Here is a 22857-nt window from a genome sequence, read left to right on the forward strand (position 1 = left end):
AGAACATTGTGTGTGCTGGGATTTGAGCCCAGGGCTTGCTGTGCTGTGGTGAGCCCACTGATCCCTGACCGGGTCTACACGGGGGAAATGAGTAAGCCAAACCAGATTCTGCAACTTTCTCACAAGGAGTTTTTCTTCCTCTGCTTTCAGGCATAGAACAATTGGCCCATTTTAGACAGAATGCTAAACTAGAGTTTAAACCGTCATTTAGCATTACATTTGCATTGCTCTCCATCAGTACGCATAAAAGTCCTGTATCATATAGGCTGCAAGAAATCACACAAAGGATTCCTGCCCCCAAACATCATCTCACACTGGGATCACTGACAGAACCAACATGGGGGCATCTGTTAGTTTTGGATTCTTCCAGCCTCAAATTCAGTTTTCCACACTTCCGCAGCAATTTGCTTTAAAAAAAAAAAGAATCTTAAAAATCTTACAGGATTTTAGTGTGAATTTCTCCTAATAAATACATTTTTGTATGGAGTTTTGACAAATTACACATGTTTGCAAGCAATTTCCCTTAATATAATGCATTTTTATATGTTATTTTCACCAATTTATACATTTTATGGACATTTCCCCCTAATATATGCATTTTTGTACAGAGAACTGCATTGCAAAATTCGGAGAAATGCAAATTTGGGAAGATGGCTGTGTTTGCATATTGGTTCAAGATGTGCAAATTAGATAGATTCTCATTAAAATGCAAACAAAACAGAATTTCTCCCACATCCCCAGCCACACCTTTTTAACATGTTACCAATGGGATGGTGAAAGGAAACATGAAAACTGGTTCTGAGCTGTCATTAGATGCAAAGGGAATGCTGAAGGTTACTAATTTTGGACTGTCTGTTTAAACAAGGGGAGAGGAATGGGACTAGCTGGAAACTACTTTCGTGTGCAGTTTTCCTCCAGGGTTTTAAAGATTCCAGATCTTTAAAATCCTAGGTATATGTGGCATTTTGCACAAGCACATGCACTCTACTGCTTTTCTTAGTCTGAACTCTTGCCATTGAAAATAGATTCTGGGTGTAACAAGCTGACCTTCCTGGAGTGTGGGCATCCATCTTCAGGAGAGGGGAAGAGGTTGTTGTAAATGTAGGGAAAAATGTATTATTTTGCTTTTGTCTAGCTCAATCATATATGCAAGGCATCACCTTTATTTTATTTTAACATTTGTACCCTTCTTTATAGTCCAAAAATGGGACTCTCAAGGTGGCTTACAAACAGATAAAGTATGCAAATAATGTGTATGTGGATGTGCACACATGTACGTAATCTGAGCACTGCAAATCCAAAAATAGCAGCTGTATGAAACAGATTTAAGGGTAGTCTCTAGGCCAGCCTTTCCCAACCAGTGTGCCTCCAGATGTTGTTGGACCACAACTCCCATCAGCCTCAGCCAGCATTGCCAATGGTCAGGAAGATGGGAGTTGTGGTCCAACAACATCTGGAGGCACACTGGTTGGGAAAGGCTGCTCTAGGCTGTAAATGCCTGCCTAAATAATGAGATGAACCAGAAAACAAATAGATTCATGATACAAAAGAATTTGACAACACTGCCTGGAAAGTGAGTTCTGTGAAAAGATGTCATCACTGAGAAGGCCCTGTTATTTGTAGCCACCCTGTCTCCTGGGGGCTGTTGTTATTATACACAAAACTTTCAGTCATTGTTGGAGAGGTGAAGGACTTCAAAATACCCAAGAATTCTATAGCTGTAAGCTATACTCTCTCCACTTGTGATTGGCAGCTTAAGTCAAACATTAGCCAATGGAAAATCCACATACAAACTCCCCTACCTCTCTCCTTTAGCAGCAGAGCCATTGGCCAGTAACACTAAACTATGGTTTAGTATGATGTACAAAAGCATCAGGACATGTGCATTCCTCACCCCCCCCTCCAGTGTGGCTGTGAGGAGATCAGAGGGTTTCGTTTCCATTTTTGAGTGTGGTTACTTCTTATGTCCAAATGTGGACAACTGTGATTACTGTTATGATTTATGGAAACAAGTCAACTTCAAACTACTAGTTTCTAATGTAAGTTTGTTTCAATAAATCCTAGCTTAAACTAATCACAACCTGGCCTAGTTAGAACATACAGTAGGGCCCCGCTTATACGGCGGGTTAGGGACCAGGCCCCTGCCGTAAAGTGGAAATCGCCATAAAGCGGAACCCATTGACTATAATGGGTTGCGTCGCACGAAAATGCCGCAAAAGCGGCTTTAAAACGGGGAATTTCCCCTAATTGAAAGCTGCCGCATCAGCGGAATGCCGGAAAACGGAATGCCGTAAAGCGGGGCCCTACTGTAGTGACAAATTAGTTTTTAAACAAGGAAGCACTGCTTCCAATCTTCTTGTAGCTTGAAGAAGTTGGATGGGGAGCATGACAGCCAGGCTTGTTCTCAAATAGCTAAACTATGGCTTACTGTTGCAGCTGAACATAGCCACTGTCGAATTATTTCTAACATTCTGGTGCTCCTTCCTATTTCACAGCCCATTAATTTTCTCCACGATGTAATCATCTAAAAAAAAAAAAAGTTACAAAAGAACAAGGGATGGGCAGAAAATGGCTCGTTTTCCCTTCGTTGATTACATTGTACAAGCAGTAAACCTGCATTCTGCACCACTGTTTCAATGGCCCACTTCAATTAACGTGCCAGCATGGTACGTCTTTCTTTTTTCTTTTTAAAGCCCTAAGGTGATCTTGCAGTGTGCTTTGCATCTAAATCACCTGAGGTCTGAGGTTAATGTTCACACCATACAACTCATTAGCTGCGCATTACTGTCCAAGCCAATTCTTCCCCACCCACCCCTAACATGATGTTGGATCAATCATGTTTAGTCCTGGGACTCGTTCTCAAATGAGAGCTTATCAAAAAAGAAAAGGTCAGCACCTTAGCAGAGTGTTTTCCTTGTTCATGTTGCAAGCTTTTACTTTTCAGACTAATCGTTGGGGAAGGTAAGAATGGCAACTAATACCGAGCCTCATTAAAAATTGAGAAAGGAGGGGGATGGGAGGGAAAGAAGGTTTGTTCCTACCAGTTCCTTTCTTCTTCTTCTTCTCTTTGCTTGAGAGCATTCTAGGCTAATATAAACATAAGAAGCTACCTTACACCATGTGGGATGGCTTGTCCATCTGACCCAGTATTGTATATCCTGAGTGGCAGTCGCTCTTCAGGGTCTCAGGCAGGAGGTAATTCCATTCAAGAGAAGGTCCACAGCTCAGTGGCAGAGCACCTGCCTTGCGTGCAGTAGGTCCCAGGTCCAATCCACAACATCTCAAGGCAGGGCTGGGAATGTCCCCTGTCTAAAATCCTGGAGAGCAGCTGCCAGTCAGTGTGGGCAATACTGAACTAGATGGACTAACGGTCTGACTCAATATACGGCCGCTTCCTATGTATCTATGCCCTAGTTATCTTTCAACTGGAGATGCCAGGGATTAAAGCAGGGTTCTTTTGCAGGCAAAGTAGGTGTTCCGCCACTGAGCTACAGGCTTCTGTTGAATAAAGATTATTAGCGGGAGGGCAGCAAGCTCCAGTTCAGCATCCAGAAATCTGAAAATTAACATGGTTGATACAAATTCAAGTCCTTTTTTCATTCCACATGTTGAGAGCCTCACAGCGCAATCATATGAACTATAATTTGAATGAATTTATGATGATTTGTTATGTTCTATGCTTTTTGGGGGACGGAGGGGAGAGAAGTGAAGCAATGCTTGTGCAACTATTGAAAAATTGTTCCATTTTATGATTATAAAATTAGACTACGTTATTGATCGAGAGAGAGAGAGAGATGCTGTGTTCACACATAATGCTAAGCCATGGTTTGTTTCAACCATGGTTTGTTCAACAAGTAAACAAGCCACCGCTTATTTCTACCAAGCTTGGTTTGTTTTCCAGTTGCTCTTCCCTTGTGCCTCTGTAGCTTGGTGAGCATCTGGAGTGGGGTGGTCTAACAAACCATAGTTAAGCAAAGCTATCAGTTTCCATCCTAATGCCAAACCATAGTTAATATAAGCCAATAAATTAACATCAACATAATTCTTAATTAAAAAGAATTTTTCTGCCACAACTAGGCTATATTGATGCAAGGTCTAACTTGGAATACTGAAAAGTAACTTAGCAAGCAATTTGTAAATAAGATACAATGTTTTTTACTAGCTGTCAGTTGCCTCCATTTCCAGTGCGGCATGCATTATAACACCAGTGACTACATAGGACCACTACCAAATGAAAGCTCGCTGTGCATGCAACATTTATATATTTTTTAAAAACCCTACAAATGCAACTGTGATCTATGGCCAGCAACTTTTCATTTACCATTTGGGTAGTGATTTGTCATTGTTCCTGAAGGCACATGCAACCACATGAGGAGCCATGTATACACAGTGTCCTGTGTTATCACAAACATGCAACTAATCAGAAATCTAGGGAAGCTGAGGCATGGTGAAAACTCCCCCTGTGCATGGCTGCATGTACAGCCTGTTTTTTGCATCATAAGCACTCCATATTAAGGTTACAAATGGTAGCCACATGTATACAACCACTCTGCATAAACAAAAGAGTAAGTGGGAAGGACTAGATGTGGGTTTAAAAGGAACAGACCATAGCAATCCAGCATGGCTGGATCTCTTTACAGCAAAAACTGCCTAAATTTTCTTTGATGTCATGAGAACTAGAAACTTGATTTTAAAAAAAAGTAATAATGCACAAAATCATCAACTTGCTAAGGATCAAAGGGCTGTACAGTTTCACACAGGAGTCCCAGAGTACACTTGCAACAATAACAAACAAAACCAACACCCTAGTTTATTTGTAGTAACTTTTGGTGCTTCGTTTTAAGATAAGCAGCAATGACTTCCAAGAAAAGGAGAATGGCACAGGTTGTTTGAAGCTGAACTACAAACACGAGATGCATACCACACAAAGGGCACTCTCCCCCCCCCCAAGCATTACCAAGTGTTATGAAAGCATCAAACTTTGGCATCAGCTTTCAGTTCTGGGTATTATCCAAGTTCTCTGCCTCCGAGAGCCCTACATGGGCAAAGAGCTCAATGGCCACAGGGACTAAGCTTCTAATCAAGGATGGTGAGTCCAGAGGCCCAAGGCAGTAGCAACAGCTGAGGTACCTTGAAGTGTCAATGGGATCATCTTACTACATATACCACCACCACCTCCAACTGCAAACCCCAAATAATAAAATAACTGCTGCCCTGCACAACGTCACGTTTTAGAGATCCACAGATCCGTTTTGCAAAATGTTAGTAAAGAATGGGATACTGCTTGAGTATCAGGCAGCCTTCGCCAGCCTTGTGCTCTCCAGCTGTTTTGGACGACAACTCCCGTCAGCCCCAGCCAGCAGCTGGCGGGCACCAGTGTGGTGAAGGCTGCTATGAAGAGTTCAGTACTTGGCAGGAAGCTGAAAGAAAAACACAGAGCAGTACCAAACAAAAAGTCTGCAACTCTTCCGAAAATATGCTCAGATGTGAGGGTGATTTGGAGTCACTAAAAAGAACTCTTCAGAATGCACTGGCTGCCCATCCACTACTGTGTCAGGTTCAAGGTCCTTCTATTAATTTACAAACCCCTGAACAACTTCGGTCCAGAGTACCTTAAGGACTACTTGAACTCTCATATCCCAGCTCGATCACTGAGATCATCTGCAGGAGCAGTCTTGGTCATCCCCCAAGTTGGCCAGGCTCATTTAACATCGACATGAAATCGAACCTTCAGTGTCATCGGCTCAGTTCTCTGAAATGGTCTGCCAGCAGAGATTCAGCAGGCGCCTTCTGTTTTAACCTTTAAATGCCTGCTGAAAACCTTTCTGTTCCACCAGGATTATGCAGACAATGAAGAAGATGTCTTCTTGCAATAACTGACCTTTGTTTTCACTGTGTTTTTAATGGCTTTTACTGTACAGTGGTGTTTGTCGTCGCTGTTGTAAACTACTTTGATGTTTTTAAATGAAATAGCAGTATGCAAATTCATTTGTACAGGCAATAAATATCTGAAGGAACCAAGAGGGCCCTGGGCAGGGCCAATTACATGGCAACTTCAGAGCTTGGAAAAGTTACTTTTTTGAACTACAACTCCCACCAGCCCAATCCAGTGGCCGTGCTTGCTGGGGCTGATGGGAGTTGTAGTTTTAAAAAAGTAACTTTTCCAAGTTCTGAACTTCCTACACAAATGTCACCCAGTCTCTTGATATGCCAGATAAAGCTCTGAGTATAGCCCCTTTATGCATCCTTCTATGTGTGCAGTAAATGCGTTCAGAGGGTTGGGCAGCACCCTACTGATTCTGCCGGTGTCCTCAACAGCAGCAGGTTATTATTATTATTTATTAAATATATATCCTTCCTCCCAGAATGAGCCTAGGAAGGCAAATTAACGACAAGACACTAAAACATCTATAAAATATATTAAAAACAAAACATCTTTTAAAAAAATAATTAAAAAATTAAAAACGAAACAGCTTTTTAAAAAATCTTTTTTTTAAAAAAAAAAAAACACCTTAAAACACACCAACACAGATGTGGGCTGGGATAAGGTTCAGGGGGATGTCTGAAGAGCAATACTTACACACATACAGTGGTATGCACTCAGCTGCTCCACTTCAATGTGTAGCAACATAGGTGAGGTCAGAGGGTGCAGTCACAGCCTCCTCCTCACATAGTATACACATGAAAATTGTGTGAAAGGCCCTTGTGCGAATGAACACACACACACAAGGACACATTCCAGCCAGGCAAAAGCACTTGAGCGGGATGAGGCCTGGAGCGACCGAGCATGGCTCCAAGGGCCGGACAGAGAGGTCTGGAAGGCCACATTTGGCCCATGGGCTGGAGGTTCCTTACCCCAACACAAAGAAAAAAAGGAATACAAATGGAACGTATATGAAGATTACCTAAGAATATAAGAAGAGCCCTGCTGGATCAGACCTTCTAGTCCTGGTTCCTGTTCTCACAGTGGCAAACGAGGTTTATGGGAAATATGCAAGCAAAACCTGAGTGCAACAGGACTCTCCTCACACCTCATTCCCAGCAACTGGAATCCAGAAGCATACTGCCTCTGGCGGCGAAAGCAGAAGTGGAAAGAAAACGGACTTAATTGAAAGAAAGCTGACTCAACATTCACCTCTGAACAGTTTCAAGCACGTGCAGAAGAGATGAAATGAGGAACATGTTGCCATTACCTTTTCTGCGAGCCAGCCCAGGTGCCTCAACTCTCGACCTCCAGCAATTCCTGCTTTACCCAGTTGATCTTTGACCTCCGAAATGACCTTAGGAATGAGATCGCTGACACAAGAGTGGATAGCGTGGAACCAGGCTTGAGCAGTGGCTGAATCCTTACTCCTTAGAACCAGAGTGTGCTTGGCATCTGGTGAATGAACTTCAATAAGCCTGGAGAATGTGGAGCAGAAGAAGAAGAAAAATGGCAGAATCAGGATAATGGCTAGACTAAGATTTATTCCCAAAATACTTATTACTGCAAAGCAGCCCAATCCAATGAGCTGCTTTGCTGGCATATAAATGCAAAAACAATCACTGCAGGGCATGTTCCATACAAATTGCAACATTGTAAATCTAAGGACACAACCTAGAGCAGTGATTCTCAAACAGTGCGCCGCAAGAGGTGGCTAGGCGTGCCGCGAATATTATGAAAGTATATTATTAAGTTATTTTTATTCATAGTTTAAAATATATTAATATATTTTTTTAATTTTGTACACGAAGTGCACCAGAAACTTTTTTTTTATGTTTTACAGTGTGCTGCAAACTGAAAGAGTATGAGAATCACTGATCTAGAGATTGGCCTTTCAGGGCTGCCATCCACTCTCATCCTCAGTCTCATTTATTTTAGTTCGTTGAGGCATTTATACTCTGCCCTTACGCCCCAAAAAACTCTCAGAGCGGCTGTCAAAAAATGATTTATTTAAAAACATTTATGAACTGCTTATTAGCTTAAAAGTCTGGTGTACAATATATATAAAAACAATTATCATTAAAACAAAAACAAAACATAAAACTAATAAAACAGTAGAATGAAGGCAAATAAAAACAAATGAAACAGGAATTCAGGGACAGGAAACAAGGTCCAATTATCCGGGTCAGGAAAAGCCTGGACAAAAATTTCCCCAAAGCATCAGAAGCCACTGACGGTTGCTGCTTCATGTGTGGAAGAGACGAGGTCATTCCATAGTACAGGGCCAATAGCAGAAAATGCCTGTCTGTTCAGTTCCAAAGACGGCCCCTAACCTCAGGCTCACAATCTTAAAAAAAGTAATACATAAGGAAGAAGGAATCGGAAGGAGGAGGGAAAAGCAACCTCAGGCATAAGGACGTGAAGTTCCAATTCTTAAAGTTGCAGCCAATGTCATAAAAAGCAGTCCCTCCCCCCCATAGGAAAATATGAAGAACCTGCTGGATCAGACCAGTGACACATTTAGTCCAACATCCTGTGCTAACGGCAGCCAACCAGATAGCCTATGGACAGCTGGACCTGAACACAAGAGCACTCTCCCCTCTTGCAGTTTCCAGCAACTGATATTCAGAAACATGCTGCCTCTGACTGTAGGGTTAGAATATAGCCAACATGGCCATTATATCATCATCATCATCATCATCATCATCATCATTGATTACCTGCCCTTCACCCAAAGGTCCCACGGTGGGTTACAACAAATTGAAAATATGGCATTAAAAACAATTAATTAATTTTTAAAAAATTAAAAATCTAGTAGTAACTGATAGCCTTATCCTCCATGAATTTGTCCAATCTTCTTTTAAAGCCATCCAAGCTGGTGACCATCGTTGCCTCCAATAGGTGTGAGTTCCATACTTTAACTATGTGCGGCATGTAAAAGTACTTTCTTTTGTCTGTCCTGAATCTTCCCTCCCGAGATCAGGTGCAGGAGCAGAGCTGGTGACAACTGTCCAGACTAGGGGGACGGGGAAGCTTGTGCCACACAGTTCTTCTCTCAGACAGCTGACTTGATGGCAGGTAGGATTCTCAACAGGAGGGGGCTTGATGGAGCTGCCATCCTCCCACTGATGCCAGTGGTGGCACTTAAAACATTCTGGTAAATCAACAAAACCAAAAAAGTTGGGAAGGTACCATAGCTCAGTGAAAGAGCACATGCTTTGCATGCAGAGGTCCACATGTTCAGCTCCTGACATCTCCAGTTACAAAGAATCAGGTAGCAGGTGCTGGGAACACCCTTATCCTGAGACTCTGGAGAAGCACTGCTAATAAGAACATGCAATGGTGGGTACATGCCCTGGAATAAGGCACCATAACATCTCATTCCTATAGACCTGACTATTATTCCCAGGGAAGTAAGTATAGGATTGCAGTTTAATCGGTGGTATTCAGTGCTAGTCCACCTCAGGGTAGACTTGCTGAAGTTAACAGACATGACTAACTTAGGTTCAATTAATTTCAATGGGCCTGCTCTGAGTAGGGCTTAGTTAGATACAATCCCACATGTTTTGAAGCAAAGAGTGCTTGTTCTATAAAGTCAAGCTTCCCAATTATAATTATTTGGGCTCTTTTCTTCTGAATTTCTGTAGATTCTTTGTGTGTTTTTTTAAAAAAAATCTTATTAAAGAGAGGTAAAAATGTGGAGTTATACAGGATCCAAAAACTCCATAGAATCTCTGCAGCCAGGGAAGTTACCCCCGGCCTCATAATTCTATCACTTATAGTGTATAGCAAGGCCTGTGAACCAGGTTTTCTGTTATCTGAATCTGGAATATTAGGTTCCACTACCAACTTGAAACTTGTCCAATTCTTCCCTGAAAAGTAAGACTGTGTGTGTGTGTGTGTGTGTGTGTGCCCACGTGCATGCATGCATGCGTGTATGTTTGATGCGATGGTAAAGTAGGAGGTGGGAGGAGGGGTGTTCACGCAAGAGAGTCTCAATTATGTTAGAAATGTGCTTGGGCAGGAATCGCAAGTGCAACACAATGAGCTCGTCACCCCCAGCAGTGCTTTGCAGAGAAGACAAAGCCGTCAGAGTTTTAATACATAAGGTCTGAATTGTTCTGCCCTTCACTAACAATTATTTAAACTTAGTTAGTGAACAAGCCAGGATCGTGGCTTGTGTGATTGAGCTAGCACAGTGGTTCCCAACCTTTATGAGTATGGGCCCCCCTTTGTAAGCTCCAAAAATTTTGTGACGCCCCCCACACTAATTGTAATGTTAGTCTCTGTTAATTGAAAAAATGGTGCGTGGCAAAATCATCTCTCCAAATATCCCTTTCCATAAAAAGCTCCCTGAAGACAGGGAGGTGTTGCTTTCTTTTCTTAATGCAAAGGTCCAATCAAACTGGTATCCCCCCCCAGTCTGTACAGTCCTGTCTTCCAACACCAGTAGGTTACAGTGTTGGACTAAGATCCAAGTTCAAATTCCCACCCAGCCAGGAAGCCCACTGGGTGACCTTGGACCAGACACAGTCTCCCAGCCTGACCTTTCTCACTGGGTTGGTGTAAAGATAAAATGGAAAGGGGAGAAACCATGTGACCATCTTGAGCAACTTGGAGGAAAGGTGGAATATAAATGCAATAATAATTAAATAAATACATTTCAGCTGAAGTATGTGGACCCCAGCTTCAGCCAACCTGCTGACCTTTTTTAAAATCATCATCATCATCATCAAGAAGCAGCAACGTAGCAGTGGTGGAGATGTTAGATTGTGAAGACAAAAGGACAGACAGGTTGAGGAGAGGGGGTTAGTGTTTTTAGGCCTTGAGATGATCATCAGAACTGATGACTTGGTTAGCGTGCACTTGGGGAATGAAAGTGGAGCAGAAGACAGATCAGCGCATATACACACAAACACAAACACACCTGCCCCTCCTGCAAGGATCTGCAGGCGTGCATGCATGTGGGACGGGGGAAGCCCTCAACTGCCGCAGCATCTTGGAGACAGAGACTGGGAGGGGCAGAGTGTAGATGGAAGAAAGTGGGGATGCTGGCACACACACAGCCTCAGAGATGGGGGGCGAGCAAGTCCTGCGCTTCCTCACTGCTCCTTGGCTCTGTCTGGGCTGAAGGCAAGATCTGGGTAGCCTCGCAAATAAGAATGATTTTTAAAAGGAGGTGACAGCAAAGCAGGAGCCGAGAAATGCAGGCAGGCTGGCTGCCAGAAAGGAAGGGGGAAAGCAGCCTTTCCTTGCAGCCTTGCTTCTTTTTGCTTCACGAATAGCCCTCTCCTCTTATTCTGAGCAAGGGCATCGTCAGCAGCGGCAGTGCAAGGAGATGTAACCCCCTCTTCTTCCTGGAAGCTCCACCCTCAGCCTCCTTTGGTATCTGCCACATGTTTTAAAGGCAGATGCCTGCCCTCTGTGCACCTGAAAGAAGGTCTGGCACTTTAGCAAAAGTCCTCTCCTAACTTCCTAACTGTTAGAGCCATATGACAATGGAATCAATTACCTAGAGAGGTAGTGGGCTCTCCAACACTGGAGACATTCAAGAGGCAGCTGGACAGCCATCCGTCGGGAATGCTTTGATCTGGATCCCTGCATTGAGCAGGGGGTTGGACTGGATGGCCTTATAGGTCCCCTCCAATTCTACTATTTTATGATTCTACGATTCCTCTTGTTTGGAGTAAGGGGGAGGTGTCATCTGCAGTGGTAGTGGGGAGCAGACAACGTCCAGGGAGTGAAGAATTTTTTTAAAAAAATTAATAAATAATTCATTTCTTTACTCTTTGTGGCCCCCTCTGGATTACTTCGTGGCCCCCATGGGGGTCACGGCCCCTAGGTTGGGAACCACTGAACTAGCATTTAAATGAACCACAAAAAGTTTCCCAAATTTGGTTGTGGTTTGTTTAAAAGTGAAAATGAAAGTCTTTTATCTCCAAATCTTGTGCATAAAAGGAGAGGGAAGAGGACAGTCTACAACACCAATGCTCACTGCAGCTCATTTGCATTATAGTTTTTAAAGCTTTTTTAAAAAAAATGTTTTTAATGTTTTGTTTTAATGTATTTTAAGTTCTGTTTTTATGATGTTTTAAATTTATGATGTTTTTAGAGCTTCTGTTTGCCGCCCTGGGCTCCTGCTGGGAGAAAGGGCGGGATATAAATCAAATAAATAAATGATAGGAAAACATGGAAACTGTCCAAATGTGCATAAAACACTTTGAGCACTCAAAGAAAAGCATTGTTTTTTCTCGAGATCAGTATATTAATTTTTGTGCTACAATCAACATACATGATTTTGTGCTACAATCAGCATAATCACGCACAAAAAAAGAAAAAAAGAGGCTGCTGCCCTAAGATATTCACTACAAAAAAAGAGCCCGATGGATCAGGCCAGTGGCCCATCTAGTCTAGCATCCTGTCATTTTAGTGCCCATGGGAAGCCCACAAGCAGGACCTGAGCGCAAAAGCGCTCTCCCGTCCTGCGGTTTCCAGCAACTGGTATTCAGAAGCATACTGCCTCTGATCCTGGAGGTAGAAGATATCCATCAGGGTGAGTAGCCATTGATAGCCTTCACCTTCATGGATTAGTTTAATCCATCCAAGTCGGTGGCCACCACTGTCTCCTGTGGGGGCAAATTCCATGTGCACTGTGTGAAGAAGTACTTTCTTTTATCTGTCCTGAATCTTCCAACATTCAGCTTCACTGGATGCCCACGAGTTCTAGCTTATAAAGGGAGGAAGAAAAACTTTTCTCTGCCCACTTTTTCCATACCATACATAATTTTATACACCTCTATCATGTTGCCTCTTACTCCCCTTTTCTTTAAACTACAAAGCCCCAAATGCTGCCATGGGAATTTTGACAGTGAGGGAGACAACAAATAGCTCAGTGGCAGAGCATCCGCCTTGCATGCAGAAGGTCCCAGGTTCAATCCCCGGCATCTCCAGGTAGGGCTGGGGGCAAACCCTGCCTGAAACCCTGGAGACCCACTGCCAGTCAGTGCAGGCAATGAGCTAGATGGTCCGATGGTCTGACTCAGTATAAGGGAGCTTCCTAAGTTCCTACAGGTAATGAGAGGACATTTTGTGCTGTTCTGTAGATTTTGAAGATCAGTCCATCTGAGCCTCAACAAACCTCTAGTTGTGGATGTATCCTTACAGATTTTCTGACCTAACTCGGCAATATAAACTGCACTGATATACTAGCCGTGGTCACTGATGTGCTGTGCTTTGTATATAGCGAGCATGTGCCAATTGACAGGACAATTCAAAACTGCTTCAAATGTGACACACTCTTTCGTAAGGCTAATTGGCTCCTCATCTCATCTGGCTCCTGAAACGCAACATTATGTTTATCTGTAATTTGGTGATAAAAGTTTCCTTTTTAATTCCCCCTTGCCTGGAAGTATTTAAGGCAGTGCCACAGCTGTGTTTATTCACATACTCCACCACAGTTATGCAAACATTGCGTCCGGAATGGCTTTTGATAAAGCCCATGCCAACCCAAAGGAATGATATGTTTAAGCATCAGATGGCTGCCATGATGTACGCTCTGCTCTAATTTGGCCATGCACATGAATGATATCACATTTTCTCAGAGACTGTTTGGCTAATCTCACAAGAAAAAAATTCCTGTTTCTGTACAGTCCCATTTGCCAGAGGAAATTTCCCAGCATTCCTTCTTTTGCTTCCAAAATACTCTGGTTTCCTATAGGCACTCCATTCTTCAGGCCAGGGCATCCTGCAGAAACCATCCTACCAGCAGGTCCATTCCGTACGATGTTGGAACTGGGCCTTTAGTGTGGTGGCACCTACTCTTTGGAACTCCCTCCCACTGCATTTCAGAGAGGCACCTTCTCTACTGTCTTTTCGGCTCCTGCTAAAAATACTCTTCTTTCAATGAACCTGCTAAAATCTTTATCTCAGTTGGTATCGGAGTTGGATTGGAATTGATTTTACGTATGTGATGTTGTTTTTAAACTGTTTTTATGTTTATATATGTTTTAATTATTTTTGTTTATGCAATTGTTCGGTTTTATGTTATTATATTTAAAATCACTTTGGGATGCCTTGTGGGAAGCTATTCATAAATGAAATATAATATAAATAATGTATTATCATTATTTAGCATCCCTTCTCCATAATCAGGCCAAACATCTGAATAAGGCTGGTTAAATAGAAAACAGAATGGCAGATGAGATTCAACATAAGTAACTGCAAAACTGAGATGTCCAGTGCAACATCTGCTGCAACATCTTGGGATCAGTTTCAGCAGATGCAGCCTGATGATGTGGACAAAGTGCATGTGATGATGCGGCCAGCAACATGTCCTCTCAGCCCTTGCCCTTCTTGGCTTATTAATGCTTGCTGAGGGGGTATGACCAAGTGGATCCAGGGTGTGGCCAACGCATCTTTACGGAAGGGAGTGATCTAACCACTCCTGAAAAAGCCCACCCTGAACTCATTGGTTTGTGACCACTACTGCCTGGTTGCAAATACCCTCCTTTTAGGGAAGGTAATTGAGAGAGTTGTGGCGCAGCAACTGCAAGTACTCTTGGATGAAACAGATTATCTTGACCCATTTCAATCTGGGTTCAGGCCTGGTTATGAGACTGAATTGGCCTTAGGACAGGGGGAATGCGACCCTGTTATTCTTACTTGATCTCTCAGCGGCTTTTGATACCATTGACTATGGTATCCTTCTGGGCCGACTTGGTGAGATGGGTATTGGAGGAACTGTTTTACAGTGGGTTGGATCCTATCTCCAAGGTTGTTTTTAGAGAATAGCATTGGGTGATAGTCTTTCGGCCCCCTGGCAGTTGTGCTGTGGGGTGCCGCAGGGTACCATCTTGTTCCCCATGCTGTTTGACATCTATATGAAGTCCTTGGGAGCGGTCATTAGGAGATTTGGGGTGAGGTGTCAGCAATATGTTGATGATACCCAGCTCTATTTCTCTGTAACATCTCAATCAGGAGAGGCCATGCAAGCCCTGGACTGCTGCCTGGACACAGTGGTGGGCTGGATGAGGGCCAATAAACTGAGCCTGAATCCTAGCAAGACGGAGGCACTTTGGGTTGGTGGTTCCTGAGTTCGGATAATTAGTCAGTTGCCTGCTTTGGATGGGGTTGTACTCCCTCTGAAAGAAGCAGGCCCATAGTCTGGGGGTGCTCTTGGATCCATCTTTGTCGCTAGAGGCCCAGGTGACCTCCATAGCTAGGAGTGCCTTTTACCAGCTTTGGCTGGTAAGACAGCTGCGGCCGTTTCTGGACCGGGATAGCCTGACCATTGTTGTCCATGCACTGGTAACCTCCAAGCTGGATTACTGTAATGTGCTCTATGTGGGGCTGCCCTTGAGGTTGGTCCAGAAGCTGCAACTGGTGCAAAATGCAGTGGCGAAACTACTCACTGGGGCAGGGTATCGCCAACATGTCACCCTGCTGCTGAAAGAATTGCACTGGCTGCCCATTTGCTACTGGGCCAGTTCAAGGTTCTAGTTTTGGTGTACAAAGCCCTATACAGCTTGGGACCAGGATACCTGAAAGACCATCTTATCCCTTATATACCCAGTCGATCACTGCACTCTGCAGGTGAGGGCCTCTTGCAGAAAACAACTTATCAGAAGGTCCATTCTGCACAACATAGGAAGTGGACCTCTAGTGCTGTAGCACCAACACTTTGAAATTCCCTTCACTTAAATATTAGACAGGCACCATCTCTGTTATCTTTTCGGCGCCTACTGAAAGCCTTTTAAACAGAGCCCTTATCCCAGTCTGTGTCTACATTGGAATTATTTTGTAAGATGTTTTTAAAGCTGTTTCATTAAAAGATGTTTTTAAATATGCTTTGTTTTAATATGTTTCAAAGTCTTTTGTTTTTAAGATATTTTAGAGTGTTTTTGTTTGCTGCCCTGTGCTCCTTCTGGGATATATCTTATGAGAGCATTACTTCATGATACATATAATTTCTGGAACTGATTGCCACAAGAAAGGGTGATGACCACTAGCTTGGATGACTGTAGAGTATATCCACTAATCTATTTATTTGTAAATTGTAGCTGACTTTTCTTACGAAGCTGCCTTATATACCAAGTCAGAGTATTGGTTCATCTAGTCCTCAATAGTCTACTCTGGCCAGCAGTGGCTCTCCAGGAACACAGGCGGAGACCTTCCCATCATCTGCTGCCTTTAGCTAAAAATACCAGGGACTGAACCGAGGACCTTCTTGTGCTCTACCAATCAGCTGTGGACCTTGCCCAAGGACTAGGGGCTCTCAAGGTTGGTTTCTCAGATGGCTATTAGCCATGAGAACTCAAATGTCAAGGCTGGGCCACAGGCAGCAAGCAGCCTGAGGTGAACCAACAGCTGGAAAGTAGAAGCCATAGGACAAGCCAGTAGTCAAGACTGAAGAGCACAGCAGGAAGCAGGGGAGAGGAGGAAGCCCAAAACCAGGGCCGAAGAGCAAAACCAGGGCCGAAGAGGAAAACAGGGCAAAAGGACAGGACCAAACTAGAAGTCAGGGCCAAAGAATAATCCAGCATACAACCACACACCAGAGCTCATAAACACTGTTTGCTCAAGAAAGGCTCAACTGGAACAGGAAGCCCTCTTATGCTTCTTCCTGCCCAGAAAGAACCAATGACCAGCTTGGCGTGGAGAGTCAGTCCAGGGGCAGAGGAACTGCCACCTGCAATTCATTGTCTCACCACATGGGGCAGCTGCCCCCAACTCCTGACGTACAATGGGCAATATTCAAAGGTTGCCTGATTATCAGGTAAGAACATAAGAACATAAGAAGAGCCTGCTGGATCAGGCCAGTGGCCCATCTAGTCCAGCATCCTGTTCTCACAGTGGCCAACCAGGTGCCTGGGGGAAGCCCGCAAGCAGGACCCGAGTGCAAGAACACTCTCCCCTCCTCAGGCTTCCGGCAACTGGTTTTCAGAAGCATGCTGCCTCTGACTAGGGTGGCAGAGCACAGCCATTATAGCTAGTAGCCATTGATAGCCCTGTCCTCCATGAATTTGTCTAATCTTCTTTTAAAGCCGTCCAAGCTGGTGGCCATTACTGCATCTTGTGGGAGCAAATTCCATAGTTTAACTATGCGCTGAGTAAAGAAGTACTTCCTTTTGTCTGTCCTGAATCTTCCAACATTCAGCTTCTTTGAATGTCCACGAGTTCTAGTATTATGAGAGAGGGAGAAGAACTTTTCTCTATCCACATTCTCAATGCCATGCATAATTTTATACACTTCTATCATGTCTCCTCTGACCCGCCTTTTCTCTAAACTAAAAAGCCCCAAATGCTGCAACCTTTCCTCGTAAGGGAGTCGCTCCATCCCCTTGATCATTCTGGTTGCCCTCTTCTGAACCTTTTCCAACTCCATAATATCCTTTTTGAGATGAGGCGACCAGAACTGTACACAGTATTCCAAATGCGGCCGCACCATAGATTTATACAATGGCATTATGATATCGGCTGTTTTATTTTCAATACCTTTCCTAATTATCGCTAGCATGGAATTTGCCTTTTTCACAGCTGCCGCACACTGGGTCGACATTTTCATCGTGCTGTCCACTACAACCCCGAGGTCTCTCTCCTGGTCGGTCACCGCCAGTTCGGACCCCATGAGCGTATATGTGAAATTAAGATTTTTTGCTCCAATATGCATAATTTTACACTTGTTTATATTGAATTGTATTTGCCATTTTTCCGCCCATTCACTCAGTTTGGAGAGGTCTTTTTGGAGCTCTTCGCAATCCCTTTTGTTTTAACAACCCTGAACAATTTAGTGTCGTCAGCAAACTTGGCCACTTCACTGCTCACTCCTAATTCTAGGTCATTAATGAACAAGTTGAAAAGTACAGGTCCCAATACCAATCCTTGAGGGACTCCACTTTCTAGAGCCCTCCATTGGGAGAACTGTCCATTTATTCCTACTCTCTGCTTTCTGCTTCTTAACCAATTTCTTATCCACAAGAGGACCTCTCCTCTTATTCCATGACTGCTAAGCTTCCTCAGAAGCCTTTGGTGAGGTACCTTGTCAAACGCTTTTTGAAAGTCTAAGTACACTATGTCCACTGGATCACCTCTATCTATATGCTTGTTGACACTCTCAAAGAATTCTAATAGGTTACTGAGACAGGACTTTCCCTTGCAGAAGCCATGCTGGCTCTGCTTCAGCAAGGCTTGTTCTTCTATGTGCTTAGTTAATCTAGCTTTAATCATACTTTCTACCAGTTTTCCAGGGACAGAAGTTAAGCTAACTGGCCTGTAATTTCCAGGATCCCCTCTGGATCCCTTTTTGAAGATTGGCGTTACATTTGCCACTTTCCAGTCCTCAGGCACGGAGGAGGACCCAAGGGACAAGTTACATATTTTAGTTAGCAGATCAGCAATTTCACATTTGAGTTCTTTGAGAACTCTCGGGTGGATGCCATCCGGGCCCGTTGATTTGTCAGTTTTTATATTGTCCATTAAGCTTAGAACTCCCTCTCTCGTTACCACTATTTGTCTCACTTCCTCAGAATCCCTTCCTGCAAATGTTAGTTCAGGTTCAGGGATCTGCCCTATATCAAAGGTGATAGAAATTATTTTATTTTAAATTCTTTTAAAACTGATTTTTTGATATAACCTTGCAATCAAAAAAGAAAATATTAACAAGAAAGAACATTATGGGTTGCAGCCAACTAAGTCCTACTCAGAATACACCCACTGAAATTAATAATTATTTTTAATTATTATTACATTTATTATTTATTATTACATTTATATCCCGCCTTTCCTCCAAGGAGCTCAGAATGGTGTACAAATATGGTTCTCCTCCTCCGAATTCTATCCTCACAACAACCCTGTGAGGTTGGTTAGGCTGAGAAACAGTGACTGGCCCAAGGTCAACCAGCTTCATGGCCAAGCCAGCATTTGAACCTTGGTCTCCTGGGTTTCTGTCCGACACTCTAACCACTACATCACACTGGCTCTCTAACCAACCTAAGTTAGTTATGTCTATTAACTTCAGTGGGTCTACTTTGAGGAAGACTAGCACTGAATACTACCCTACACATCACACTCATCAGGGGGACAATAGATATTTGTCAGAAATTAAAGTTGTTTTCTTTTTGCTTGTTTACAGATATTCAAGAAGGGTCCAAATTAAAAAAAAAAGCATACACTTTAAAAAGTTGGGTCTGGCCATGGTTTCTTCTCTATCATATAACAAGGGCCAATTTACACAACTTTAAAATGTGAGTTGGTGTTGCACAGTCTGGATTCTGGTACAGGAGTTTCTCACATTAGTACAAAGGCTTCTGTCAGCAGGCATGTAACAGAGTAGAAATATCCAAGCAGACTGAAAAAAACATTGGAACTTGAGCATATGACAGAGTAGTCATGTGACTGCATCCTTGCATGCAAGCTCAGCCTGCACACCTTCAGCCCTTAGCAGATACAGGCATCCACCCTGAGCCCATAGTGGAGACATGACTACAATTAGACTCTCTTGTCCAAGGCAGAACCATCCTGGCTCCCTGTTATTATTTTCTAAAGTGCCCATTGGTATGACACCTTTAGTTTCTGTTCTCCTGCCCACATCAAATGAACACCTGGTTCTGACAGGCAAAAGTTCCATGTATAGAGATCCACCAATGTGAGCTCCAGACTCACTCCCTGCAACCCCACAACCTCTTCCCAACTCTCTCTTTCTCTCACCAGGTTTTAAAATATTATTTCACGCTGTGACTGTACCATGATCCACTTCAGATGGGGTAACTAAATTTTTTTAATACCCATACATGGATACAACTGTACTTCAAAGTTGTATCAAAGACAATTTCCAGATATATTACTATGCACATAGCTTAGCTGTAGGCTCTGTCTACCAGCTGATTTTGCTTTTATGGACATGACCAAGTTATATTACTAGAAAGAGTATGAGGATGTTATGGACTGTGTTCAAAAATAGCAGTGCTCTTCTCATAGGAACAGCATGGTATGCTTCAGGGCATTGACGCAAGACAAAAACTTAAGCTCTGTGCCAAGAACATTATGCAGATTAAGCAAGAGATTTGCATCGGTTGCACAAATCATTTATTTTGATTCCAATGTATGAGATTTCCCTGGATGGGTCCCCCTTCTAAGTACTCCCTGCGCAGAACATCTGAAGCAGAAACTTGCATATCTTCCCAGTGCTTCTACCTCCCCTCCTTCTTCCGCAATGCCCAAAGGTGCTCTTGGATAACTGAACAAAGGCAATTTATTTATTGAAATATTTATAACCCACACTTTCATAAAATATATCAAGGCGGTATGCAACATAAATCAGTAAAAGCAGCAGCAGTGGCTGATGGGTCCATGTCAGTGGGGCAGTGGAATCCACTCTGGGTTTTAGTCCAGTCTTTCAAGAAGCTGTCCAAGGCGCTTTGGACAGCTCCTTGATAGTTAAGACTAAAACCCAGAGCAGATTCCACTGCCCCACTGCCTCCACTAAGTCGAAGTATCCATAAATTTAAAAACATAGTTAAAAACATCAATAAAGCTTTAGTAGATCCTGGCTGGTTAAAAAGAAAAACCATATTGTGAAGGCCTGTCTAAATAATACCATTTTCAGACAAGATCTAATAGTCAAGGGAGGGAGGGTTCCTGCCGAACCTCTGCTGGTAGGGTGTTCCACACAGCAGGGCCCACCACGCCTAAGGCTCAGTCCCTGGTGGAGGCCAACCAAACCACAGGGGTGTGGGAAACCATCAGAAGTGCCCCATCAGAGGATCTCTGATGCAGAGCACAAGGGATCATACTGAAGGTACTTTGGAGATAAGCCACATTCTGCAAGGGGAAGCGAGGATATGGTCTAAAAACCAAACCAAACGTGGAGCAGCTAAGCTTGAGAGAAAAACCCTTCTCAGCTCCAAATATTGTAATCAGAGCCTGGTATAAGGAGTTCGCGCATCAGGATGGCCGGTTCCTTAAAAACATACAAGCCCTGCTGGATCAGGCCAAAGGCTCATCTAGTCCAGCATCCTGTCCTCACAGTGGCCAACCAGATACCTATGGGAAGCACATAAGCAGGACCTGAGTGCAACTTTGCTCTCCACACTTGTGATTCTCAGCAACTGATGTTCAGAGGTCCCAGGATTTGGGGGGGGGGGAGTCATGACTGTTAAAAGTGGAATGAAATTGTTTTAAGTGTATGGAATGGGTGTGATCGCAATTCTACACAATTCAACTTCCCATACCAGATGTGGGGAAGCTTTGGCCCTCGAGATGTTACTGAGCTACAACTCCCATTAACCCTAGCCATTGGCCATGCTCGCTGAAGCTCATGAGAGTTGTAGTTCAGCAACACCTGGAGGGCCAAAGCTTCCCCACCTCTGTCCTATACTTTACTGTGATGATTCCTCATGCCCCCAAGGAAAGGTAAAAGGCTTCTTCTTGGCGGTCACTCGTGACTGAGTAAGATTGTCTTCCAAAATATGGTCTTTTAATGGTGAGTCCTTACGTGACTGTGGAGGCCAATTCTAGATCCACACAGCGTCCCACAGTGAGGACATATGTTTCCAGACGGAAGAAAGTAGAGAACATACGGATCAGGGAGTATTCCCTACCCAAAGGGGATCACAGCTGAAGCTTGTAAATCTTGTAAACGCTGGAGCTGCCAGTATTTTAACCATCATCACCATCACACGGCTGCAGTTATATTCTGATCTGGATTGGAATAGCTACATAAACTACAGGAGTCTCTTAAAGGATTTTGGCAAGACCTTGTGCTGATTTATTTATTATTTATTTATTACATTTATACCACGCCTTTCTTTTCATGATAGAAATCTAAGGTGGCTTACATATGGTTCCCAGGCGGTCTCCCATCCAGGCACTGACCAGACCTGACCCTGCTTAGCTTCAGCATTTGGGGGGGGAAAGTAGGGCTGGGGAGGAAATACAGGATCGAGCAAGGTTTTCCATGATGTCTGATGTTGACCAGAGAACATCAATTGAAAACTCAGTTTCCACAGGAAATAAAACACCAGAAGAACTGATAACCCACCTTAATGCGTGGGAGACTCAAAACAACTTGTTTCCTGCTAATAGGGAAGGCTGTTCATGACAGCGTGCATTGCATGCGAGGACAGATCATCCCCTCAGAGCACCACCTCACACTTGGGAGGGAGTCTCTACTTACATCCTTTTCCAAGTCTTGGGAGTCATGGTCAGTTCTGAAGAGCAGGAGAGTAGGACAGTGCCATGATTTGAGGAAAACAGGCCTGGCTCTATCCATGGCAATCGCCTCAATGATGGGCCCTATCTGCATTATACTTTTAAAGCACTATTGTACATTTTTAAGCAGTCATGGCTTCCTCCAAAGAATCCCGTCATTTGTTAAAGGATGATGAGAGTTGTTAAAGATGGGAGAGTTGGGAAAGGGCAGTAGCCCAATGGTAGAGCATCTGCTTTGCACGAAGAAGGCCCCAGGTTCAATCCCCAACATCTCCAGATAGGGCTCCCCTCTCTGAAAGCCTGGAGAGGCACTACTAGTCAGCATAGACAGAACTGAGCTAGATGCACCAATGGTCTGACTCAGTATAAGGCAGCTTGTTTGTTCCTATAGGAGGTTCCTATTCTCCTCACAGAGCTACCATTCCCAGAATTCCCTGGGAAGAGGAACTGAGGCCACATTCACACCATACATTTATTCCACTGTTATTCTACTTTAAACAGTCATGGCTTCCCACAAAGAATCCTGTGAACTGTAGTTTGTGAAGAGTGCTGAGAGTTGTTAGGACACCCCTATCCCTCTCACAGAGCTACAATTCCCGAGTGCTCTGGGAAGACGGACTGACTGTTAAACCACACTGGGAATTGTAGCCGTGTGAGGGGAACAGGGGTCACCTATCAACTGTCAGCACCCTTCTCAAACTACACTTCCCAGGATTCTTTTAGGGAAG

General features: G+C 43.6%; 1 protein-coding gene across 3 annotated transcripts in view; it reads right to left on the reverse strand.

The window, feature by feature from the left end:
• SNTB1 (syntrophin beta 1) overlaps positions 1-22857 on the reverse strand; it is a 115673-nt gene that overhangs the window by 23925 nt on the left and 68891 nt on the right. For all 3 annotated transcript variants that reach the window (XM_061605825.1, XM_061605807.1, XM_061605816.1), the window contains exon 3: positions 7194-7401. In XM_061605825.1, the coding sequence (XP_061461809.1) occupies positions 7194-7401 (208 nt within the window). The remainder of the gene's footprint in view (positions 1-7193; positions 7402-22857) is intronic.

This window comes from Rhineura floridana, chromosome 1 (assembly GCF_030035675.1).
Source record: "Rhineura floridana isolate rRhiFlo1 chromosome 1, rRhiFlo1.hap2, whole genome shotgun sequence".
In the NCBI taxonomy this organism is placed as follows: Eukaryota; Metazoa; Chordata; class Lepidosauria; order Squamata; family Rhineuridae; genus Rhineura; species Rhineura floridana.